The sequence below is a fragment of the Ascaphus truei genome, chromosome 11 (genome assembly GCF_040206685.1).
Source record: "Ascaphus truei isolate aAscTru1 chromosome 11, aAscTru1.hap1, whole genome shotgun sequence".
Taxonomy (NCBI): domain Eukaryota; kingdom Metazoa; phylum Chordata; class Amphibia; order Anura; family Ascaphidae; genus Ascaphus; species Ascaphus truei.
Genome location: NC_134493.1, coordinates 54,549,776 through 54,576,633, shown reverse-complemented (window position 1 = coordinate 54,576,633; position 26,858 = coordinate 54,549,776). Strand labels below are relative to the sequence as shown.

Here is a 26,858-nt window from a genome sequence, read left to right as displayed (position 1 = left end):
TAAAATCGACAGTTATTTACTTTGGAAATTAACAGGATTGATAGGGTTACAAAAACAGGGCCCCAAATGCTCGTTTTATAACAATATCTAGGTAGAATTTACATTTTGGTCCAATGAAAGGTATCGTGTCTTGCAAAAAAATTCACCAATATCAAATCAAATCATACGAACAGTTAGACAGCAACTTTGTCAAAATAACGTAATACACCAAGATTATTATTCGGACGAGCTGACAATTTTGTGACATAATCAGAGGGAACCTGAGAATGGATTCGATTAGATAAGGGCGGCTAACTCGTCCTCAAGAGCTACAAACAGGTCAGGTTTCAGGACATCCCTGCTTCAGCACAGGTGGCTCAATCAGTGTCTCAGTTGAGCCACCTGTGCTGAAGCAGGGATATCCGGCAAACCTGACCCGTTGGTGGCCCTTGAGGACTGGAGTTGGCCGCCCCTGGATGAGAGGATCACCTCTTCACGTCCTCAAAATGCCCTATGAAGGGAATCGCTTTTATAAGCACATCCGCTGGCAGCCACAACATGCCTCATTCAGAGGAAAGAATACCAAGTGCATCAACCCCATGCTGCTGCTGCTGCTGCTGCTGCAAACACAACTGGCTTCTAAAGGTCATCTGCTCACAGCCATATTGTGTCATCTTCTATGGCAGGAAGTTCTTCCGTAGGAATTTGTGCCACCACGGAAGGATGGTCCCATGAGATTCCAGGAGTTACATTCTGGGCTGAAGAACGCTGGAGTGGAAATGGCATGGTACACCAGACCTGGAGAATCGCCGCCTAGAAGAAACCTGGCAGTGTAATAACGGGGTCAAGACAAGAGGGCAACTGGAGGTGCCTCGGAGAAGCTGGTCCATTCCAGGTGACTCTCACATCAATACAGCTGCAACTTGTTTGAAGCCAACGCCTCTTCTCCAGCTAGGGTTACGTAGAAGTGCGATTCACTGTATGGGGAGTTCGAAAACTCAACGCTGATAGGAGCAATGCCACCTCTCGATGACCTTATTTATAAACTCGCTATCTGCAAATGAAGAAGGGTGGGGGACCGTGCTGGTCCTTTCTTCCATGTAGTAACAGGAGAGGGAGTAGGGTGTATGATCCCTTTTATTGGACCAACAAGTAGTTGATATGTTACAAGCTTTCCAGAAGGTTACCCGATGAAGGACCCCGAGAGGTTGGAAAGCTTGTAACATATCAACTACTTGTCGGTCCAATGAAAAAAAGATATCATACTACCTTCTCCCTCTCCCTCCTGTGTTACCATATGCAAATATGTTCTCTATGGCAATGTCCATTGAACACTATGCAGTGGTTGTGTGGCTGCTTCCCCTCGTCTCTCTTAGTCCTGCTTGTCTCTCTTCTGCTTCCAGGGGTAGACGAGTTCACCGATGAACAGCTTCTTGCACAGGGATCCCCAGGAGTCCTTGGGGTAGCACCGGCTGGACGGCAGCCTGTAGCTTTGTAACACATGGCTGAACGGCAGAGGGTTGATCTGTAGGTGGTGAGGAGAGAGGGTGTGTTTTGGAACAAGCTCCCGGGTGACATTGCGTTTTATCAACGTGTTACAGGTGGGTGGGGATACCAGGCACTGTGGGAAGTCTAGTTACCATCTTACCACAGGAGCCGTAGGGGCCCCCGCTGCTCGTGATGGGGAATTAGCTTTAGGTGACAGAACTCCTGTGGAGCCATCTGGTGTGAAAACGAAATGGGGATTTCCCTCTTACCTGCATCAACAGTCTCAGGGGTTTCCCAGGCTGCTGCTCCAGCGTTCGGAACTTTACGCCGGCTGGAAGAGAGGGAGTGCGGTGTCACTACTGAGACTAACAACGGCTGCGGTGTCACGTGCAGGAAGGTGGGGAAGTAACGGATGCACCGCAGACTGGAAAGGAGTTCGAAATGCTGTGTGTATAAGCACTGGGAAATTTGACTAGTACAGGATGCTGTGTGTATTAGCAGCGGAGGGTCTCACATAGGATGCTGTGTGTATAAGCAGAGGAGGGTCTCACATAGGATGCTGTGTGTATTAGCAGAGGAGGGTCTCACATAGGATGCTGTGTGTATAAGCAGAGGAAGGTCTCGCATAGGATGCTGTGTGTATAAGCAGAGGAAGGTCTCGCATAGGATGATGTGTGTATAAGCAGAGGAAGGTCTCACATAGGATGCTGTGTGTATTAGCAGAGGAGGGTCTCACATAGGATGCTGTGTGTATTAGCAGAGGAGGGTCTCACATAGGATGCTGTGTGTATAAGCAGAGGAAGGTCTCGCATAGGATGCTGTGTGTATTAGCAGAGGAAGGTCTCACATAGGATGCTGTGTGTATTAGCAGAGGAAGGTCTCACATAGGATGCTGTGTGTATTAGCAGAGGAAGGTCTCACATAGGATACTGTGTGTATAAGCAGAGGAGGGTCTCACATAGGATGCTGTGTGTATAAGCAGAGGAGGGTCTCGCATAGGATGCTGTGTGTATTAGCAGAGGAGGGTCTCACATAGGATGCTGTGTGTATAAGCAGAGGAAGGTCTCACATAGGATGCTGTGTATAAGCAGAGGAGGGTCTCACATAGGATGCTGTGTGTATAAGCAGAGGAAGGTCTCACATAGGATGCTGTGTGTATAAGCAGAGGAGGGTCTCGCATAGGATGCTGTGTGTATAAGCAGAGGAAGGTCTCACATAGGATGCTGTGTATAAGCAGAGGAAGGGTCTCGCATAGGATGCTGTCTGTATAAGCAGAGGAGGGTCTCGCATAGGATGCTGTGTGTATAAGTAGAGGAGGGTCTCGCATAGGATGCTGTGTGTATAAGCAGAGGAGGGTCTCACATAGGATGCTGTGTGTATAAGCAGAGGAGGGTCTCGCATAGGATGCTGTGTGTATAAGCAGAGGAGGGTCTCGCATAGGATGCTGTGTGTATAAGCAGAAGGGAGGGAGGGTCTGACATTAGTACAGGATGCTGTGTGTATAAGCAGAAGGGAGGGAGGGTCTGACATTAGTACAGGATGCTGTGTGTATAAGCAGTAGACAGCCTGACACTAGTACAGGATGTTATAAATGCAGCTAGGCTTGCGACAAACCCCCGTAACAATCACGGTACCCACCTGCCAGCCTATAGGACCTGCAGAGGCGCAGTCCCAGGGCGTAGAGAGGGAGGGAGCTCAGTAGATCAACAACCAAGTGGATCACACCCTGAACCAGGACCACCAGCAGACGCAGCTGTCAGAGACACAGACAGGACACTCAAGAGACATCCACCGAGAAGCCCCCAAGCTCCAAACCCATTCACCTCCAATACATCAATCCCGTGCACTCTGAGCTTCTATAACGTGTCCATCACCAACGTGTCCATCACCAACGTGTCCATCCCATCCTTACAAGGGACTCACACGGGCGCACATATTGTGTAAACACCATTTTAATGTGTGTTCTCTGACACTTTTAGCTGCTCACCCCAAATACCACAACATGAAGCACTTGGTCCCACGGCACAAATTCACCTACACACAAACACACACACACACGGATACACATACAGACACACTGTGTATAAGTGTGTGCCTCAGAGAGAGAGGGAGACACACACACACACACAAAAAGGTACCAATGTGAAAGATATCCATCACATGATGAAGTGAGCACTTCTGAAACTAGAACGTAGATGGCTGGGTGCACAGCTAGATTGCAGAAGGAGGAACAGAATCCAGCAATCTGTAGGTCTTTGCAAATGTGAGATTTATTCACCGAGATGTGGATCAACGTTTCGGGGAACCTTGAGATCTTGACAATATATGTATGTTTGAAGTGTAACGGGAGATTTAAAAAACATTTTTTACTGTGATGTGGTGAAGAAGACTATTGAAGATAACAAAAAGCTTTAACATGAAGCAGCGACTTACAAGTGGGAAGGAGAAAATCATTGCACTCAAACAAGGCGATGGATCAACAACCAAACACTGTGCGAAAGGGCAGCGAGAAGTTGGAAGTTGGAATTGTGCAATAACACACAACACAGGGAATTTACCATGCGTCCTTCCAGAAGAAGAGGCAATAAAATCCACAAAGGACGGGAAGGCTCCCGGTGAAGATGGAATTACAACTGGGGGAGAAGAAGTAGAGAAAAACCTTACGTGCTGCTTGAAGAATGAAAATGACAGAGCAGTGTTGCAATGCCATAATAATCCTCGTCCACAAGAAAGGAGACAAAGACCTCAAAGGACTGCAGGCCAACCAGGCTACTTCCAGTCACTTACAAGATTTGTACGAAGATACGCGCCAATCGGCTGCAACAGACCCTGGCCATCGCCCAGCACAGAGAACAAGCGGGTCTCGCAGTGGAGATAACACAATGGACCACTTCCAAGAAGTAATGAATACGATGTAACACTCATTGTAAGATTTGTAGATTACAAAAAAAAAGCATTTGATTCTGTCTACATCTCAGCGGTCCTAGATGCATTAAGAAGACAACGTGATGAAGAAGCTCGTGTTGATATTGTAAGGAACACTTATCAGGTCACATCAACCATTAGATTAGATGAAGATACAAGCAAGATCAGGATGGGCAAGGGAGTGCGGCAGGGAGACACCGTGTCCCCAAAGCTTCTCACTGCAACACTTGAAGAACTGTTCAAGACATCGGGGAGAAAAGGGAATTTAAATCAAATGGTGAATATTTGAGTCACCTACAATTTGCAGATTAAATTGTTATTTTGGCCACAAATTCAGAAGACCTCCAGCGACAAATCAGAGAACTCGTCGAAGCAAGTATCTGAATCTCGGCAAGACCAAAGTGACGTTCAACATATGGGTCAGTTCTACAAAGATCAATATAAATAGAAGAGAACTAGAAGAAGCCGGAGACGGTGTCTGCCTTGGTCAGCAAGAAACAATAAATGGGAACCTTTCAAATTAGATCGATAGGAGAATGAAGTTGGGATGGAGGCATTTGGAAGAGACAAGGCTCAGGGTTCAGGGTTCAGGGTTCAGGGGAACCTTCCACGGTGCTTCAAGAGGGACGTGTTCTACCCGTGTGTCCTGGCCGCGCTCACGTGTGGATGGGACGTGTTCTACCCGTGTGTCCTGGCCGCGCTCACGTGTGGATGGGACGCGTTCTACCAGTGTGTCCTGGCCGCGCTCACGTGTGGATGGGACGTGTTCTACCCGTGTGTCCTGGCCGCGCTCACGTGTGGATGGGACGTGTTCTACCAGTGTGTCCTGGCCGCGCTCACGTGTGGATGGGACGCGTTCTACCAGTGTGTCCTGGCCGCGCTCACGTGTGGATGGGACGTGTTCTACCCGTGTGTCCTGGCCGCGCTCACGTGTGGATGGGACGCGTTCTACCAGTGTGTCCTGGCCGCGCTCACGTGTGGATGTGACCTGTGTGTCCTGGCCGCGCTCACGTGTGGATGTGACCCGTGTGTCCTGGCCGCGCTCACGTGTGGATGTGACCCGTGTGTCCTGGCCGCACTCACGTGTGGATGTGACCCGTGTGTCCTGGCCGCGCTCACGTGTGGATGTGACCTGTGTGTCCTGGCCGCGCTCACGTGTGGATGTGACCCGTGTGTCCTGGCCGCGCTCACGTGTGGATGTGACCCGTGTGTCCTGGCCGCGCTCACGTGTGGATGTGACCCGTGTGTCCTGGCCGCGCTCACGTGTGGATGTGACCTGTGTGTCCTGGCCGCGCTCACGTGTGGATGTGACCCGTGTGTCCTGGCCGCGCTCACGTGTGGATGTGACCCGTGTGTCCTGGCCGCGCTCACGTGTGGATGTGACCTGTGTGTCCTGGCCGCGCTCACGTGTGGATGTGACCCGTGTGTCCTGGCCGCGCTCACGTGTGGATGTGACCCGTGTGTCCTGGCCGCGCTCACGTGTGGATGTGACCCGTGTGTCCTGGCCGCGCTCACGTGTGGATGTGACCTGTGTGTCCTGGCCGCGCTCACGTGTGGATGTGACCCGTGTGTCCTGGCCGCGCTCACGTGTGGATGTGACCTGTGTGTCCTGGCCGCGCTCACGTGTGGATGTGACCTGTGTGTCCTGGCCGCGCTCACGTGTGGATGTGACCTGTGTGTCCTGGCCGCGCTCACGTGTGGATGTGACCCGTGTGTCCTGGCCGCGCTCACGTGTGGATGTGACCCGTGTGTCCTGGCCGCGCTCACGTGTGGATGTGACCCGTGTGTCCTGGCCGCGCTCACGTGTGGATGTGACCTGTGTGTCCTGGCCGCGCTCACGTGTGGATGTGACCCGTGTGTCCTGGCCGCGCTCACGTGTGGATGTGACCTGTGTGTCCTGGCCGCGCTCACGTGTGGATGTGACCCGTGTGTCCTGGCCGCGCTCACGTGTGGATGTGACCCGTGTGTCCTGGCCGCGCTCACGTGTGGATGTGACCCGTGTGTCCTGGCCGCGCTCACGTGTGGATGTGACCCGTGTGTCCTGGCCGCGCTCACGTGTGGATGTGAAACTTGGACCCTAAATGTGAAGATAAATTCCGAAGCTTCAGACGTATGGAGAGATGCATGCTGGGAATTACCTGAAGAGACGGGGAACAGAATGAATGGGTGCAAGAACAAACAACAAAAAGGTGAATTAAAATGGCGACTGGGCCGCACATATCGCACCAAGAAATGACCATCGGTGGACAGAGAAGGCGCTCGACTGGATTCCAAGAGAGATAAAAGACTAAGACGACGCCCAAAACAAAGATGGGAGGATGAAATCAGAACATGTGTGGGAGCGACGTGGAGAAGAGGCTGTAACCGCAGCACCGAGGAGAGCATTGGGGGGCTTCATCCAGCAGTGGGGAGACCAGGGCTGGAGATAGAGAGATATATTTACACTGACATATACAATGATGTATGCACATTTGCGCATGCCCACACATGTACAGCAATACGCACACATTCTTATATACTGTTCAAATTGTAAGCCTGTGCTTTTCTGCTTATATGGGTGCTTTGCCCTTATTTCCTGATCACGACTCCTGTATCATTTCCTATTCTGGCCCTTTCATTTATACATCATTAAATAACCTAAAACGGTCTCAGACATCAGGTATCGTATTCTCTTTCCTTTATAACCTTACAGAATGAGCATACATTGTATATAACCGTGAATATGCTAGCAAACGCCAGGGTGAGGGTGAGCAGGGTGGGACCTCGTGAGGAGCAGCAGGGTGGGACCTCGTGAGGAGGAGCAGGGTGGGACCTCGTGAGGAGGAGCAGGGTGGGACCTCGTGAGGAGGAGCAGGGTGGGGACCTCGTGAGGAGGAGCAGGGTGGGACCTCGTGAGGAAGAGCAGGGTGGGACCTCGTGAGGAGGAGCAGGGTGGGACCTCGTGAGGAGGAGCAGGGTGGGACCTCGTGAGGAGGAGCAGGGTGGGACCTCGTGAGGAGGAGCAGGGCGGGACCTCGTGAAGAGGAGCAGGGCGGGACCTCGTGAGGAGGAGCAGGGCGGGACCTCGTGAGGAGGAGCAGGGCGGGACCTCGTGAGGAGGAGCAGGGCGGGACCTCGTGAGGAGGTGCAGGGTGGGACCTCGTGAGGAGGAGCAGGGTGGGACCTCGTGAGGAGGAGCAGGGTGGAACCTCGTGAGGAAGAGCAGGGTGGGACCTCGTGAGGAGGAGCAGGGTGGGACCTCGTGAGGAGGAGCAGGGTGGGACCTCGTGAGGAGGAGCAGGGTGGGACCTCGTGAGGAGGAGCAGGGTGGGACCTCGTGAGGAGGAGCAGGGTGGGACCTCGTGAGGAGGAGCAGGGTGGGACCTCGTGAGGAGGAGCAGGGTGGGACCTCATGAGGTGAGGGGGGCAGGCTGACCTGCTACGTACCAGGGTGAACACCAAGTAGTAGAGGGCAGTGGTGGGCAGCAGAAAGAGCAGGATCGTGAATAGCAAGGTCCCGAGAAAAAGCTGAAAGAGAGGGATAAATTCAGTCATTGCTGGAAATACAATGTCCCCACCCTGCAGAACTCGATACCCCACAGCTTCCCCCCTGCAGCGCATCTCTCAGCCCCTTCATGATAAAGATAAGCAGAACATCTTGTCAACAAGCCCCTACCCACCAGAGATCTGCAGCTCTGTCTTCCAATAACCTCCATCTCCTTCAGGCCAACAGGTCTATAAAAACTCATGTCAATTAAGGGGGCTTTTTAGCTGCACACGTTCTCCTTGTCATGGTGAAGGAGACAGCTGATGGCGCGCCCACCACAGATTGACCAATCAGAGAGCAGTGTGCACAAAGGGTGGGGGGAGTGGGAGAGAGGACCTGTGTACCTGATCCAAATCATAAGAGCAGGAGTCCACACGCTGACGCAGGACGTTCCACTTCTTGCCGCGGAAGAGACGCCACAGGGACGAGAGCCCGTGCATCTTCATGCAGTAGAGGCTGACGGGATGAAAGGGAACCCGCCCATCAGAAGGGAGGAAGCAAACGGGAAGCCAAAATAAGGGAAGGTGACAAGATGATACAGTTTCCTTCGGCAGAAAAGAGATAACACATGACAAAGTAGAGATAGCTTTATGGATTACAATGGAACATCAAATCAGAAGAACACTGCAAGGTGTAGATGTTGTAAACTACTCTGACGACCGAATAGGCATCCCATGTAAGAAACAAAACGGCAGCCATGTTTAAAAGGCCTGACATCTTCTACAGGATCACTGCTTGGACTACTGATGTGCAGTGGCTTGACAGGCATCTGCTGGCCTTTGGGCCCCAAGGTTCACTCACCGGGCCCCGTACACGTAGAAGCAGTATATGTGGAAGGTGAGGAGGGCGATGATGTCAGACAGGATGGACAGAGCCACGGACAGCCCTAGGCAAGCGGACAACCCGATGTACCACAGGATGACTTCAATGAATGGGGACATCAGGCGGATGTAACCTGCAGAGAGCCAAGCGAGAGACGGATCACATCCACAGCCCGAGAGGTAGGTAGGTTCATTGTCCTTTGTGAGATCTTTATCAGAGCATCAAGTTACACGGGGGGGTGCGGATTTACACACTTGGGGGGAGGGGCACGGAGTTACACTCGTGGCGCACGGAGTTACTCGGAGCACATGGAGATACACATACTCGGGGCGCATGGAGTTACACACTTGGGGGGGGGGGAGGGGCACGGAGTTACTCGGGGCGCACGGAGTTACACACACTCGGGGCACATGGAGATACACACACTCAGGGCGCACGGAGTTACACACACTTGGGGCACATGGAGATACACACACACTCAGGGCGCACGGAGTTACACACACTCGGGGCACATGGAGATACACACACACACTCAGGGCGCACGGAGTTACACACACTCGGGGCACATGGAGATACACACACTCAGGGCGCACGGAGTTACACACACTTGGGGCACATGGAGATACACACACACTCAGGGCGCACGGAGTTACACACACTCGGGGCACATGGAGATACACACACACACTCGGGGCACACAGAGTTACACACACTCGGGGCACATGGAGATACACACACACACACTCAGGGCGCACGGAGTTACACACACTCGGGGCACATGGAGATACACACACACACTCAGGGCGCACGGAGTCCGTCTGGTTACAGTGATTTACAGGCAAGTAAACCGTTGTAGTCGAGTTAAGTCTCATTTTTCCGTCTCCCCGAGAAAACGCGTTTGTTATTTTGTGCCTTTGTGTAACAGGTCTGTCTGACCCCCACTCTATTTTTTTTAGAGAAGTTTTCAAAGTTATGAGAACATGAGCTTTCTGAACTGTAGTTCCACTTTGCCTCTTACTGTATATTAGGTTTAAAAGCCTGGCTTCTTTCTTTACCATTAATGACAAGGGGGGGGAGGGGGGATAAACAAACTTATACACACACACACAGTGGTCGACAAATCACCAAAAAATCTACTCGCCAAACAAAAAAAATCTACTCGCCACCTAGTACCACACGTGTGCTGCTTGGGCCAATAGGAGCTCGCCATGATGTTAAATCCACTCGCCTGGGGCGTGCAAATGTATAGGTTTGTCGAACACTGTATATATATATATTGTCCTGGAACATATTTTCCCTGTTCTGAGGCTGCCAGCACTCCTCGGTGTAAGATTGCTACAACTGTATCCTTCCCTTAGCTTCTAGACTGGAGAGGGAGAGAAAATAAATATAAATAAATAATATAATATTGATGTCAACATGAATACAAAAGAAACAAATTGTATTATAAATGTGTGCAGAGAACGCTAGAGGTGAAAGCAATTGTTAATAGGAGGACTGAACTTTTACATCAGGGGAGCGCAAACTGCCGGGCGCGAGATTGTTTTGGGGGGGGGGCGCGTCCCCCAGGCATTGAAATGCTGGGGGATCGCGCAAGGTCTCTGCAACTGAACTTACCGTGACTCGGTCGGCTTGGGTGACGCGTCGCTATGGCAACGTGGAGTCACACGGCGCCACCGGGTCACGTGACGTCACATGACCCTGCGGTGTCATTTAACGCTTCAGACTAGATATGGGGGGGCGTGAGCAGTGGGGGAGAGCAGGCGGGGGGGGGGGGGGGCAGGGCAAAAGGTTTGCACACCCCCTGCTTTAGATAATATGAAGGAGGCAGAGGTAATTATCTGCGTTAAGAACACACCGGCGTCCCAGTCTTACACCGCACGTGTAACAATGTTCCATTTCAGGCACAAAAAAAGCTGAAAAAAACACAGTACCACTTCCAGCTTTTCTTGTGCCTGAAATGGAACATTGTTACTGTACAAGCGCGGTGTAAAACTGGGACGCCGGTGTGTCCTTCACGCAGATAATTACCTCTGCCTGCTTCATATTACCTAAAGCAGCGGTGCACAAAGTGGGGTGGGGGGGCGCTGGATTTGTCTGGGGGGGCGCGGGCGGTTAATTAATTAAATTAATTAAATGCCGGGGGATCGCGTGAGGCCCCTGCAACTCAAAACTTACCTTGACTCTGCCGGCGTCACTTGTGTCATGTGACATGCGTCACATGACGCTGCGGATCACGTGACGTCAAGGTAAGGGGGAGCGCGAGCAGCAGAGGAGGAAAGGCAGGGGCGCAGCTGCAGACGTTTGCGCTGTCCTGATCTAAAGGTTTAGTCCTATTGACAATTGCTTTCACCTCAGGCTGGATTCCTCTAGCGTTCTCTGCACACATTTATAATACAATTTGTTTCTCTTGTATTCATGTTAACATCAACGTTATATTATTTTTTTATTTTGCAAGTGGGTTATTATGCCCGTTCTTTAATAAAATTGCTATTTACATTGTAATCAATTGGAGCGCGCGCTTCTCCATTTTTTGTTGTTTAGCCCAGGGGTGCACAAACTTTCCCCCCTGCGCCCCCCTGCCTGCTCTCCTTACCGGCTCGCGCCCCCCCCCCCCTCATCCTTCAAATAGTGACGCCCTGGGGCCACGTTGCACGTCACATGACCCTGTGGCGTCATTTGACGCCACGTTGCCGAAGACAAGGTAGGAGACGTCGCCGAGGCCTCACGCGATCCCCCTACATCTAGTTTAAATGCCGCGGGGAAGAGCGCGGGGAAGAGAGCGGGGAAGAGCGCGGGGAGGAGCGCGGGGAAGAGCGCGGGGAAGAGCGCGGGGCCTCTGCAACCGCTGCGGCCCCTTTGAAAAATCCCCTGGTTTAGTCAACCTCTGGATGTGATTTATCCTTTGAGATGCTGCCCTTGTCTCCTTATTACCCCCCCCCCCCCCCCCATTTAATATTCAATTCACTAACTGTATCACAAGTGGTATACAGGCATACCCCGCATTAACGTACGCAATGGGACCGGAGCATGTATGTAAAGTGAAAATGTACTTAAAGTGAAGCACTACCTTTTCCCACTTATCGATGCATGTACTGTACGGCAATCGTCATATACGTGCATAACTGATGTAAATAACGCATGTGTAACAGGCTCTATAGTCTCCCCGCTTGCGCACACCTTCGGTACAGGTAGGGAGCCGGTATTGCTGTTCAGGACGTGCTGACAGGCGCATGCGTGAGCTGGCGTTTTCCTATTGAGCGATATGTACTTACTCGCGAGTGTACTTAAAGTGAGTGTCCTTAAACCGGGGTATACCTGTATAGTTTATTAATATATTGTTTATCACTCACATTTCTTGAGGTTTATAATTAATCACAATGCATTAAACCACTATAATATTTATTTATATAAAGGGAAGCCGGGTCCCACACCCACTTACAGCAATAAGTCAGAGTACCTCCATTTAAGTGTTAAGTGTGGGCTCTGATGGAAGAAACGTATGCGTGTATGTCTTTGTATGAAATACAGTGCAATGTGTCAGTATATGAATGGGAGGTCCCTGTGCAATGTGTCAGTATATGAATGGGAGGTCCCTGTGCAACGTGTCAGTATATGAATGGGAGGTCCCTGTGCAACGTGTCAGTATATGAATGGGAGGTCCCTGTGCAACGTGTCAGTATATGAATGGGAGGTCCCTGTGCAACGTGTCAGTATATGAATGGGAGGTCCCTGTGCAACGTGTCAGTATATGAATGGGAGGTCCCTGTGCAACGTGTCAGTATATGAATGGGAGGTCCCTGTGCAACGTGTCAGTATATGAATGGGAGGTCCCTGTGCAACGTGTCAGTATATGAATGGGAGGTCCCTGTGCAACGTGTCAGTATATGAATGGGAGGTCCCTGTGCAACGTGTCAGTATATGAATGGGAGGTCCCTGTGCAACGTGTCAGTATATGAATGGGAGGTCCCTGTGCAACGTGTCAGTATATGAATGGGAGGTCCCTGTGCAACGTGTCAGTATATGAATGGGAGGTCCCTGTGCAACGTGTCAGTATATGAATGGGAGGTCCCTGTGCAACGTGTCAGTATATGAATGGGAGGTCCCTGTGCAACGTGTCAGTATATGAATGGGAGGTCCCTGTGCAACGTGTCAGTATATGAATGGGAGGTCCCTGTGCAACGTGTCAGTATATGAATGGGAGGTCCCTGTGCAACGTGTCAGTATATGAATGGGAGGTCCCTGTGCAACGTGTCAGTATATGAATGGGAGGTCCCTGTGCAACGTGTCGGTATATGAATGGGAGGTCCCTGTGCAACGTGTCAGTATATGAATGGGAGGTCCCTGTGCAACGTGTCAGTATATGAATGGGAGGTCCCTGTGCAACGTGTCAGTATATGAATGGGAGGTCCCTGTGCAACGTGTCAGTATATGAATGGGAGGTCCCTGTGCAATGTGTCAGTATATGAATGGGAGGTCCCTGTGCAACGTGTCAGTATATGAATGGGAGGTCCCTGTGCAACGTGTCAGTATATGAATGGGAGGTCCCTGTGCAACGTGTCAGTATATGAATGGGAGGTCCCTGTGCAACGTGTCAGTATATGAATGGGAGGTCCCTGTGCAACGTGTCAGTATATGAATGGGAGGTCCCTGTGCAATGTGTCAGTATATGAATGGGATGGCCCTGTGCAACGTGTCAGTACAGTATATGAATGGGAGGTCCCTGTGCAACGTGTCAGTATATGAATGGGAGGTCCCTGTGCAACGTGTCAGTATATGAATGGGAGGTCCCTGTGCAACGTGTCAGTATATGAATGGGAGGTCCCTGTGCAACGTGTCAGTATATGAATGGGAGGTCCCTGTGCAACGTGTCAGTATATGAATGGGAGGTCCCTGTGCAACGTGTCAGTATATGAATGGGAGGTCCCTGTGCAACGTGTCAGTATATGAATGGGAGGTCCCTGTGCAATGTGTCGGTATATGAATGGGAGGTCCCTGTGCAATGTGTCGGTATATGAATGGGAGGTCCCTGTGCAATGTGTCAGTATATGAATGGGAGGTCCCTGTGCAATGTGTCAGTATATGAATGGGAGGTCCCTGTGCAACGTGTCAGTATATGAATGGGAGGTCCCTGTGCAACGTGTCAGTATATGAATGGGAGGTCCCTGTGCAACGTGTCAGTATATGAATGGGAGGTCCCTGTGCAACGTGTCAGTATATGAATGGGAGGTCCCTGTGCAATGTGTCAGTATATGAATGGGAGGTCCCTGTGCAACGTGTCAGTATATGAATGGGAGGTCCCTGTGCAACGTGTCAGTATATGAATGGGAGGTCCCTGTGCAATGTGTCAGTATATGAATGGGAGGTCCCTGTGCAACGTGTCAGTATATGAATGGGAGGTCCCTGTGCAACGTGTCAGTATATGAATGGGAGGTCCCTGTGCAACGTGTCAGTATATGAATGGGAGGTCCCTGTGCAACGTGTCAGTATATGAATGGGAGGTCCCTGTGCAATGTGTCAGTATATGAATGGGAGGTCCCTGTGCAACGTGTCAGTATATGAATGGGAGGTCCCTGTGCAACGTGTCAGTATATGAATGGGAGGTCCCTGTGCAACGTGTCAGTATATGAATGGGAGGTCCCTGTGCAACGTGTCAGTATATGAATGGGAGGTCCCTGTGCAACGTGTCAGTATATGAATGGGAGGTCCCTGTGCAACGTGTCAGTATATGAATGGGAGGTCCCTGTGCAACGTGTCAGTATATGAATGGGAGGTCCCTGTGCAACGTGTCAGTATATGAATGGGAGGTCCCTGTGCAATGTGTCAGTATATGAATGGGATGTCCCTGTGCAATGTGTCAGTATATGAATGGGAGGTCTCTGTGCAACGTGTCAGTATATGAATGGGAGGTCCCTGTGCAACGTGTCAGTATATGAATGGGAGGTCCCTGTGCAACGTGTCAGTATATGAATGGGAGGTCCCTGTGCAACGTGACAGTATATGAATGGGAGGTCCCTGTGCAACGTGTCAGTATATGAATGGGAGGTCCCTGTGCAATGTGTCAGTATATGAATGGGAGGTCCCTGTGCAATGTGTCGGTATATGAATGGGAGGTCCCTGTGCAACGTGTCAGTATATGAATGGGAGGTCCCTGTGCAACGTGTCAGTATATGAATGGGATGTCCCTGTGCAATGTGTCAGTATATGAATGGGATGTCCCTGTGCAACGTGTCAGTATATGAATGGGAGGTCCCTGTGCAACGTGTCAGTATATGAATGGGAGGTCCCTGTGCAACGTGTCAGTATATGAATGGGAGGTCCCTGTGCAATGTGTCAGTATATGAATGGGAGGTCCCTGTGCAACGTGTCAGTATATGAATGGGAGGTCCCTGTGCAATGTGTCAGTATATGAATGGGAGGTCCCTGTGCAACGTCTCAGTATATGAATGGGAGGTCCCTGTGCAACGTGTCAGTATATGAATGGGAGGTCCCTGTGCAACGTGTCAGTATATGAATGGGAGGTCCCTGTGCAATGTGTCAGTATATGAATGGGAGGTCCCTGTGCAATGTGTCAGTATATGAATGGGAGGTCCCTGTGCAACGTGTCAGTATATGAATGGGAGGTCCCTGTGCAACGTGTCAGTATATGAATGGGAGGTCCCTGTGCAACGTGTCAGTATATGAATGGGAGGTCCCTGTGCAACGTCTCAGTATATGAATGGGAGGTCCCTGTGCAATGTGTCAGTATATGAATGGGAGGTCTCTGTGCAACGTGTCAGTATATGAATGGGAGGTCCCTGTGCAACGTGTCAGTATATGAATGGGAGGTCCCTGTGCAATATGTCAGTATATGAATGGGAGGTCCCTGTACTTCGAGACACGAATTGGAGACCGTTGTACTATAAAAGTTCCTGGCGCCCATTATTATACAACCTTGCTACCTGACCGCCCGGCCGGCTGAATGCCAGCGCCATGAGTCCAGGTAACACATGTGGAGCAGCCGTATACAAATCACACCGATGTGACCGCCCCAGGAAGCCGGGCAGGGAGATAACAGCGAGATGGATGGGATGATAATAGAAAGCGCACGTACCATGGTGTATTAACATAAAAAAGAGAATTTAATCAGGCTAAAAAGTGGAACGATGATCACTCACACAAGTATAAGAATAAAAAGGCATTTGAGAGGCCGATATTCACCACCCTGCAACCAGGATCTCTCAGTTCGGAAAAGGAAGACTATGAATAATGAATAAGGAAGATGAATAACGTCCTCATAAATCAATAGCTGGATCTGTGAGACTTGCAAACAGACAGACAGACAGTCCCGGACAGGAGAAGCAGCGGCCTGGCGGGACAGATCCCCAGTGTGGAAATAGGAAACTGCCCCGTAGCAGACAGACAGACAGTCCCGGACAGGAGAAGCGTCCAATGACATTCGCCCAACGCGTTTTGTCGCTTGCACAGCGACTTCCTCAGGGGGGTATTGAGGAAGGAAATGCCAAGGAGCGGGGTGTAAATGGTCTGGGGTAATTAAGCAACACAGTTGGCCAATCAGAAAAAGGACCGCCGACCCGATAACACTGGATATTCACAACACCCACAATACTATACTTGTAACATATCACAAACTGCAATCGGGATAACTATGAAACAAGCATGAATGGATCATGCAAAACAAGTAAACATAGTGGATCATCGTCTGAAAAACGAAACCAGCAATCAATTAGAGAAATGGGCAAAGAAGGACCCCCAAATTAGACTAAAGTGCTAGTGTCCAAACATTTGTTGAATCCTTTGGGAGGGAGGGTGTCCAATCTAAATATCCAAAAGGTGTCATTTTCCACGAGAGCTCCTGTTCTTTCTCCATATACATGTGTGTGTGTGTGTGTGTGTGTGTGTGTGTGTGTGTGTGTGTGTGTGTGTGTGTATAAAATATAAATTATACACACACGTATATATGTGTGTGTGCGTATGTACACATTTTATTAGCTATATATAAATAAAGAGATAATAAAGTGTGTTTGTATATAGATACATATGGGACAGAGGGGGAGTAGAAGTATCTGTTAGTACGCAGGAAAGGTAAACTCTTTAATACAGGCCTTTCCCATAAAAGCGAAGGAGGAGCACCTCACAATGACAGGATGGGTCACTGCCGCGGGCACCAAGCACAATGACAGGATGTGTTACTGCCGCGGGTGCCAAGCACAATGACAGGATGGGTTACTGCCGCGGGCGCCAAGCACAATGACAGGAGGGGTCACTGCCGCGGGCGCCAAGCACAATGACAGGAGGGGTCACTGCCGCGGGCGCCAAGCACAATGACAGGAGGGGTCACTGCCGCGGGCGCCAAGCACAATGACAGGATGTGTTACTGCCGCGGGCATAAAGCACAATGACAGGAGGGGTCACTGCCGCGGGCGCCAAGCACAATGACAGGATGTGTTACTGCCGCGGGCATAAAGCACAATGACAGGAGGGGTCACTGCCGCGGGCGCCAAGCACAATGACAGGATGGGTCACTGCCGCGGGCGCCAAGCACAATGACAGGATGGGTCACTGCCGCGGGCGCCAAGCACAATGACAGGAGGGGTCACTGCCGCGAGCGCCAAGCACAATGACAGGAAGGGTCACTGCCGCGGGCGCCAAGCACAATGACAGGATGGGTCACTGCCGCGGGCGCCAAGCGCAATGACAGGAGGGGTCACTGCCGCGGGCGCCAAGCACAATGACAGGATGGGTTACTGCCGCGGGCACCAAGCACAATGACAGGATGGGTTACTGCCGCGGGCGCCAAGCGCAATGACAGGATGGGTCACTGCCGCGGGCACCAAGCGCAATGACAGGATGGGTTACTGCCGCGGGCACCAAGCACAATGACAGGATGTGTTACTGCTGCGGGCGCCAAGCACACGTGGAAAGGAACTGCGCTCCAGCAGACATGTCGCCAAAGGCATTTCTTCAACAGGATCATAGTTTCTCTCGTGATAAAAGGTCCAGGGACCGAGATGTTGATCATGTTAAAGTAATCCATTAGATTACACAAATCCACCGGAGCATGCCCCTCCTTTGTAACGCAGCGACTTGTCACAAACGTGCCTGAAAGCGCCAAATCAGATTTGGTGCCCATGCAGAAACTTTCCTTATTCATTTTTGGGGCCTTGAGTTTGGTCAGCTGCCATGATCCCAGGGAGGGGTGGGGGGCGGGGGATAGGGAGGCCCTGGAGAGGGAGAGTGGGGAGGAGGGGGATAGGGGGGCCCTGGAGAGGGAGAGTGGGGAGGAGGGGGATAGGGGAGCCCTGGGTGGGGAGAGTGGGGCAGGCAGACAGGTGGCGGACAAGACATGCTTCAGCTTACTGATCCAGAGATGGATGTGGTACATGAAGAAGCGTCCCAAGACTTCGTCCAGAGTTCGGTTCATCTTCAACCCGGCGGGGGCTCCCATCAGCCACTGCAGCAGTCCCTGCAGCTCCAGGGCCACATGCTAGAAAGAGAGATGAGGGGGGTAACAGGAGGAGAGCAGAGGGGGGGGGGGGGAGAGCATGGGGGGAAAAAGGGGGAGCAGGAGAGCGGGGAGGGGGAGCAGGAGGAGGGGATAGAGAAGTTCAGGGCCAACCCCATGGTTATGAAGCTTTCACCTTACCCCTGCATTCTGCACATCATCTTGTACATTGCGGTGACATGCAATCATTAGGCCATGTGTGTATGCCACAGAGCCAGTATCTCTCTGGCAGTACAGTGCTCTTTCCTAAATCTGTCTCCGCATCTCCCCTCCTGAAATCCCTCTCCTGGCTTCCGATCAAATCCTGCATCTCACACATGCAATTCTCCTCCTCACGTTTAAAGCTTTACACTCTTCTGCTCCTCCTTACATCTCAGCCCTAATTTCTCGTTATGCCCCATCAGACTCTTGCGTTCTTCTCAAGGATGTCTCCTTTCTACCTACTTTGTATCTAAATCTCTCTCCCGCCTTAAACCTTTTTCACTGACTGCCCCACTCCTCTGGAATGCCCTTCCCCTCAGTACCCGACTAGCACCCTCTCTATCCACCTTAAGACACACTTGCTTAAAGAAGCATATGAATAGCACTGTGGATAATACTGGACACATGATACATAAAGCTTGGCCTCCTGCAGACGCACTTACCAGAACTCCCTCCTATTGTCTCTGTACGTTCTCCCTACCTACCAATTAGACTGTAAGCTCCGCGGAGCAGGGACTCCTCTTCCTTAATGTTACTTTTATGTCTGAAGCACTTATTCCCATGATCTGTTATTTATATTATCTGTTATTTATTTGATTACCACATGTATTACTACTGTGAAGCGCTATGTACATTAATGGCGCTATATAAAGACATAGAATACAATACAAAGCGACTGAGGACTTACATCGGCCGCGGGGATGAGGGCGTCGGCCAGCTGACCGATTCGGTTCCCTCTGTACAGCCAGGACATCAGCAGAATTCCCAAGGCCATGTCTAGCAGCAGTGACACCACAGTGTTGGCCTTTCTGGAGAATATACAAGGTGGACATGCTCACGTCAGTGCGATGAGTGGGCAGTGCCGGTATAACCAGCTGGGTGGCAAGGCTGAGGTGCAGTGATGGAAATGTTTGTGGGGTCGTTACATGAAGAGTAGAAAGGCAGTAGCACCAGTGTGTGTATATTATATATCAGGGGATACTGTATGACAGGATTGTAGCAGACATAGGAATAGTAGAGGATGTTGTACATGTGTGAGTAGTGGCAGAGGTGTGTGTGTGTAGGAATAGTAGAGAATGATGCATGTGTGTGAGAAGTAGCAGAGCGGTGTGTGTGTGTGTGTGTGTGTGTGTGTAGGAATAGTAGAGAATGCTGTACGTGTGTGAGAAGTGGCAAAATTGTGTGTGTGTGTGTAGGATTAGCAGAGTATGATGCACGTGTGAGAAGTAGCAGAGCTGTGCGTGTGCGCATGTAGGATTAGCAGAGGATGCTGTATATGCGTAAGAGAAGTAGCAGAGCGGTGTGTGTGCGTAGGATTAGCAGAGGATGCTGTATATGCGTAAGAGAAGTAGCAGAGCGGTGTGTGTGCGTAGGATTAGCAGAGGATGCTGTATATGTGTAAGAGAAGTAGCAGAGCTGTGCGCCTGTAGGATTAGCAGAGGATGCTGTATATGTGTAAGAGAAGTAGCAGAGCGGTGTGTGTGCGTAGGATTAGCAGAGGAGGCTGTACACATGTGTGAGAAGCGGCAGAGTGGTGTGCGTGCGTGCGTGTGTTCATGTGTGTAGGATTAGTAGAGGATTCTGTACACGTGTGTTAGAAGTACCAGACCTGTGCGTGTGTAGCACTCACCTCATGAACAGCGCGTGGTCCGGCGATCTGTCCGCGGTGCTGATCAGGGCGAGGTTCTCACGCCGTCTCCCAAGCTGCTCACAGGTTGCCAGCTTATTCCACAGGAAGGACAGAGGCCTCCCGCTCAGCACCCTAAAACAAGCAAGATCTCAGCGCTACAGTCACACCCAGAATAGTAATAGCAGAGGATGCAGTATGACAGGATTGTGGTGCAGTGTATGTCACGTGTGTGTGTCTGTGTGTGTGTGTGTAGGAACCACTAAGTGGATGCAAGGGAAAGACAGGGGCAGATAAAGGGATACAGAGCCTGGCACCCCTAGGACTGTGTTACTATGGGAGCAGAGATAAAGTACAGGGCCTCGCACCTCTAGGACTACATTGCAATGGGAGCAGATACAATGTACAGAGCCTGGTAGGACTGTATTGCTATGGGAGCAAGAACAAGGTACAGACCCTGGCACCTCTAGGACTACCTGAGTAAGTAAGCGAGCACAGTAACGCAGAGCCTGCCCTGGCACCTCTAGGACTACATGAGTAAGTAAGCGAGCACAGTAACGCAGAGCCTGCCCTGGCACCTGTATGCCTGCCACACTAAGGCAGCAGGCAGAGAAATGCAGAGCCCAGCATCTCTAGGACATAATCCCCTGTGTATCACAATGCTACTGCCACATAGTGCCCCTACCTGGTGTTACAGACCCTGGCACCTCTAGGACTACATGAGTAAGTAAACGAGCACAGTAACGCAGAGCCTGCCCTGGCACCTGCATCTCTAGGACATAATCCCTGTGTATCACAATGCTACTGCCACATAGTGCCCCTACCTGGTGTCACAGACACTGGCGATCAGCCAGAGGAAGAAGGAGAGGAGGGCACACACCGGCACAGACGCCTGCTTGCACAGCTCCACAATAATACTGGCCTCCATCCCATCGGACTGCCAGTGCGTCAGCTTGACCGGACCCTCATCGTACTTGTCCAACGCAAAGAGCGGCCGGCTCCTGGCCACCGTGTCAAACACGGCAGCCAGCTCCGCGGGGTCTGCCTTTGCAAGGGTGTCCGAGGGGTGCAGCACCGACAGCATCAGCTTCATCTGATCGTAATATACCAAGACCACCTCTTGGGCCTCATCCCCCGACCCCCCTGCCCCGCAGTCCCAGAACTTGCTGGCCGTCTCCCGTGCCATCCGCAGCCAGGGCTGGTGAGTGAAGATGCTGCCCAGGTCGCCCAGAAAGCTCTCCATCTGTTCTTCCTTCTCTCCCTTCCGGTGGCTCCACGTCCCCAACACGGAGAGGCTCAACCCGGTCACCTGCTGCAGGTCTGCCAGGTATCGCTTCACGAGGCCCGGGATGAAGGGGAAGTGCAGGGTGGCCAGAACCACGGCGGAGCGCTGCTCCGCGATCCAGCACCCGATGAGGAGCCCGCTCTCTGCCGCGGAGCAGCAGGTGGGGAAGAAGATCTTAACAGCCATGGCTCCTGCAGTGAAAAGCAATCATGGGTAGCATTAACCTTTTGACTGCACTAGGAGGTAGCTTCTACATTACGGGGTCTGGCAACCTGGGGGTCCCGTGACGTTCCCAAAACATGATTATTGGCGTAGGGGAGATCGCGTCCTATGGAGCGCAGAACGTGATCTGAAGTGATGGTGAACAAAAGGCGGGTGACGCCTCCCATGCCATCATCAATGACAAAGAGATCACGTGATCGCGAGTGACCACATCACTCAAAGGGTTTCGGTATGGGCTGAAGGAGTAGCTTAAGGCTGATGTCACTGCCTTTGCATCCCGGTGTCCACACTCCTTGTGACCTTGGACAAGTCACTATACCACCCTGTGCCTTTCAGTTAGATTGGAAGCTCTGCAGGTAGGGACGCACTCTGCCTGAACAATCAACGCCATTTAAGAAATAAATATATGATTAACAGAAACCAGCTTCAAATCCTAGCCTGCATATTCTAGCTCAGCGTATCTCAACACTTCGTGAGTTGGGTTATCCGCACTGCAGGTTTATTCACTTGCATGCCGCTATCCCAACCCCTTAAGAGCGTTATTAACCAGACAAAGGGGCCACGGTGAATGACCTTTTCAAACCGCAGGAGTTGGGTTACCAGCAACGTATCGCAGGCCTCTGAAATTTAAAGGGGTCCAGTCGCTGCAGTGCTAGCAACCCAACCACTCAGGTGCCCAAATAGAAAGTGTGTGTGTAGGGGATGGGGGGGGGGGGGGATGATTTGACCCCTTGAGATGCACTTCAGGAGTTTGGTTACGAGCAGCGCATTGCAGGAATCCCCTGGCCGTAATTATAGATGGTAACCCTACCCCTTAAGTACCCTATTAAAAAGAGCCAGGGGTTAAAGAGCAATGCGTTGCAGGCACTCCTGGTAGCCAAGTGGTTAAAGGGCTACAGAGCCCGCGTCAGCCCCAGGAGGTGGGTGGGTAATTACCGACACCGGCGATGTCACCTCTCCCTGTCACCTCCTCCCCAGCGTCCTGCTGTCCCCGCAGGCTGACATTCAGGCCACTTCCGGTTTCTCCACGCCCGTTGCTAGGAGACGCGGTACGCTATCTTGATGCGTCCGTGCGCTCCTAGCGCCGCGCCATTAGCGTTCCGCACTCAATACAACTGGGCCAGGGGCAGAAGGGGCCCACAAAGCATTCTGGTTATCTTGAGTCCTGTCACCTTTTGATCTTTCAAGTCTTCTTTACGAAGGGTATAATGTTTATTAGCAAACAGAGGCCCCTATACAGACCCTACAAGGGACTCTACTTACATTTCTATAGGGTCGCCCTATTAAAAGCCCAATATGTTGTAGTTTGAAAATCATATTTTTTTTGCAGGGCAATATCAGCATTCCATAAAACTCTTGAAGATCGTTATAACGGTTAGACGCCCTGTTAATGTTTATATATCTGGGGATAGAACAAGATGGCTGCCAATTCCTCCACTGGAAATCAAGCATGTACATTGTAATGGGAAATAAAAAAATCTGGGACTTTTTAATGGGATCACATTGAGCTTGGAACCTGCTGGTTCACTAAGGGGTGACCAGATGTCACTTGACACCATACACTCCGTTTGGGTATTACCCTATTACCCATCACATATAGACTTTAATGGGATCATCCATTAAAGGGTAAACCTCTAACACACATTACCTGTCCCCCTCATGATGATGGTTTTGTTCTTAAATATCGCTGACAGTGTCCATGGCATGTAATTTTGCAGGCACCTGCCCCCATGAGCTTACCAGCTAATGTTGGTGCTCGAGGCACAGGGAAGTGACTCGTCCAAGGTCACGAGAAGAGCCGACACTCGTTTTCCACCCAGGTCCACCCACTGCAAAGGCTGTGTTCCTATTACTAAGCTACTCCTTCAAACGTTAACGGGATCAGCCTCCCCTTAAATTCACAGTCACCCTCTAACCCCACGCATTCAAAGGGATCTCTTCTAAAGGGATCTCTTCTAAAAGTGGATCGCTCTATTACACCCTTAATAAAAGTCTGGAGTCCGTAATACACACCTTCATAACATATGTAGGAAGATTTCAATCACATGACGCATCTTTACTTGTTTAAAAAGGTTATGGATGCATCGCGTCTGGTAGAACGACTGATTGGTACAATTTCATTTAAAACAGAAAGATGTGTAATGTTTTAACGAACGACTAGAATTAGTACATATACATTATTAGTGTCACATTATAACAGCCGTACTGTTAAAATGAGACATATTGGTCCTCTATATAATTAAACTCTGCGCCGTGTCAAAGACATTTTTGGGTTGATACAGAGCAATGTATTCTGCACTGACGCTATTAACAGAATTTTTTGTTTTTTTGCCGAGTTATACTTGGCGGGCGATGTTGATGCACGGTTTCCATTTCAGAGTGCGCAGAAACATTATTTTGTAGTACATCCCATGTACATCTGTAAGCAGGGCCTGCGACAGGCGGAGCGATATAATAACGCGCAGCGCAATGTAATAACACGCAGCGCGATGTAATAACACGCAGAGCGATGTAATAACACGCAGAGCGATGTAATAACACGCAGAGCGATGTAATAACACGCAAAGCGATGTAATAACACGCAGAGCGATGTAATAACACGCAGAGCGATATAATAACACGCAGAGCGATATAATAACACGCAAAGCGATGTAATAACACGCAGAGTGATATAATAACACGCAAAGCGATGTAATAACACGCAGAGCGATATAATAACACGCAGAGCGATGTAATAACACGCAGAGCGATATAATAACACGCAGAGAGATGTAATAACACGCAGAGCGATATAATAACACGCAGAGCGATATAATAACACGCAGAGCGATGTAATAACACGCAGAGCGATGTAATAACACGCAGAGCGATGTAATAACACGCAGAGCGATATACTAACACGCAGAGCGATGTAATAACACACCGTGCACATGTAATACAGTGTAACAACAGTATATAAAAGTCCTTCCCAAGGCTAGGGCTTCTAAAGTCAAGGAATATCGATACAGTATAATATAAGTATCAGTCTATCAGGATTTAGCTGTTACAAATCAAGGAGTGAATTAGTCGCATTGTGCCTAAATAGGCAATCACAATTGTGCTCCGGTAACCAGCTGATACCCTAATGCAGGGAGGCTCAACTCCAGTCCTCAAGCCCCCCTCCAACAGGTCAGGATAGCCCAGCTTTAGCACAGGTGGCTCAATCAGAGAGTCATTTGAAGACTCAGCCTCTGATTGAGGCACCTGCGCTGAAGCAGGGACTGATTGAGCCACCTGTGCTGAAGCAGGGACTGATTGAGCCACCTGTGCTGAATGAAGCAGGGACTGATTGAGCCAGGGATATCCTGAAGCGTTGACCTGTTTGGGGGAGTTGAGCCCCACTGCCCTAATAGATACAGTGATATGGGTTAGATGAGATTGCGGTAGTCCGTTCTATCACCAGCACGGGCTCACGGAGGGTCACACATGTCCCCCTGACTTTGTTAGCAGCCCTAGCCTTGGGGGAGTAAGGACGTTGTATCTATATATTGCTGTTACACTGCATTATATGGGCACTTTTCATGTAGTTACACTTTGTCCTTAACCTGTCTCACTCATCACTAACCACCCAGTACCCATCGTTTGCATTCTCCATTCACCATTCTTTCTCAATTCTCCATAGGTCAGAGGGCATGTTATAAACGCCTTGTCTATAGGGGTTTTCCTGCTGTACAGGCTTTATTCACACCTTTTGCACCTACGTATTTTCCTCTTGCCTGGGTTGAGCAAGTACCTAGCACTGTGCTACACACACACACACACACACACGTATATATATATTTAGAACAAGCTTTCGAGAGTTTACCTCTCTTCCTCAGGTCGGCAATACTGATATACAAAGGTTTCTATGACCTAGACAAGGATTGGAATGCAGAACAGAGAGATGTATATGAGGTGGGGTGGGGAAGGCACTGGGAGGGTGTTAAAACAGATAAGGAGGGTGAGCATTGGGGATGGGGCCTGTACATTCTATATTCTTCCTTTTTTTCCATTTCCAATCCCTGTCTAAGTCACAGAAACCTTTTGTATATCAGTATCGCTGACCTGAGGAAGAGAGAACTCTCGAAAGCTTGTCCTATGACATAAATTGTTAGTCCAAATAAAAAAGGTTTCACCTAATACTGAAGAACTAATTTATTCTGCACTGGACTAACATGGCTATTTCCGTTATATATACACATATACACTTACACACACATATTCATGAATATGCTATGCATCTCTACCATGAGGTATAATGTTTAGGGGGTCTGAAATATCTTGAAAATATGCGCAGTACAACTACTTTCAGCAGACACACACACAAAAATATATATATCTATATATATCTATATATATATATATATATCTATATATATATATATATATATATATAAACACACATACTCACAGCTGTGGGCCTCCAGCTTCTCTCTGTGTATAACGGCGGTGCCTTGTGATAAGAGCAGAGCCTCCCAGTTGTGTAATATACAGATAACACGTGTCAGTACGCACAGGGCGGGCCTGTACTTTGGGGAAAGTGACTATCAGATCCACAAACGGCGGTGAAATTATTTTTATTGGAACCGCTTCGCTGCAGGGGTTAGGGGACCACCATAGGAATAGCTTGGAAGGGCCTCCATCCTGCACGAGCAGAGGGATATAGGGGCCTATGCAGAGAGCAGCGCTATAGTAAATCTCGCCATTTTTTGGAGAAATTCGCGCAGAAAACAGCAGAAAATGGCGAGCTACGAAAAACGCGCCATATTTTTTTTCTATTTATAAATCTCGCCGCGCGGCTGGCGAGAACCTACATCTCGCCAGTGTTAAAAATATCCGAATTCAGAAAGGCGCGATCGCCATCTAGCGGCTTGGCGCGATTTTCTACAATTACCTCCGCCAAAAAAAGTTGGCAAGAAGCTGGAGCTCGCCGGCCATAGGGGAAAAAAAAAAATGCGCGATTTTTTTCTCTCACTTTTCTGCAGCGCGCATCTCTCCCTTTTAAACTCGCCACACGCATTCATGCCATAAATTGCGAATTTCGCCCATTTCTGCATATGGAGAAAAAAACTCTCCATTACAGCTACTTTTTCTTAAACTCTCCAATTATTTCTAGCGCTGCTCTCTGCATAGGCCCCATAGTGGGAACTATTTGTATGTGCACAATGTTGCAGGGTCTCTCTGCTGAAGTCTTGGTGTTGGGAATATTAAATCCTCAGCAGCAGGTCACCGGGATTTTAGTCTCAGTTGAGCTATATTC

At 50.1% G+C, this 26,858-nt stretch overlaps 1 protein-coding gene across 3 annotated transcripts; it reads right to left on the bottom strand.

Moving 5' to 3' along the window:
* Positions 1–26,082, bottom strand: PIGQ (phosphatidylinositol glycan anchor biosynthesis class Q). 3 transcript variants are annotated; one of them, XM_075566394.1, is made up of 11 exons: positions 26,010–26,082; positions 20,898–21,549; positions 20,077–20,208; positions 19,135–19,255; positions 18,101–18,227; positions 8,720–8,873; positions 8,263–8,374; positions 7,819–7,899; positions 3,106–3,220; positions 1,737–1,798; positions 1–1,504 (listed from the first exon to the last, which is right to left on the bottom strand). In XM_075566394.1, exons 2-11 carry the CDS (start codon positions 21,542–21,544, stop codon positions 1,352–1,354), a joined length of 1,704 nt encoding a protein of 567 aa, XP_075422509.1. In that variant the 5' UTR covers positions 21,545–21,549; positions 26,010–26,082; the 3' UTR covers positions 1–1,351. The 3 variants fall into 3 exon arrangements, with proteins under 3 accessions (XP_075422509.1, XP_075422510.1, XP_075422508.1); XM_075566395.1 differs by lacking the exon at positions 26,010–26,082 and adding an exon at positions 23,594–23,682; XM_075566393.1 differs by lacking the exon at positions 26,010–26,082 and adding an exon at positions 22,517–22,625.
* Positions 26,083–26,858: the final 776 nt, after the last annotated feature.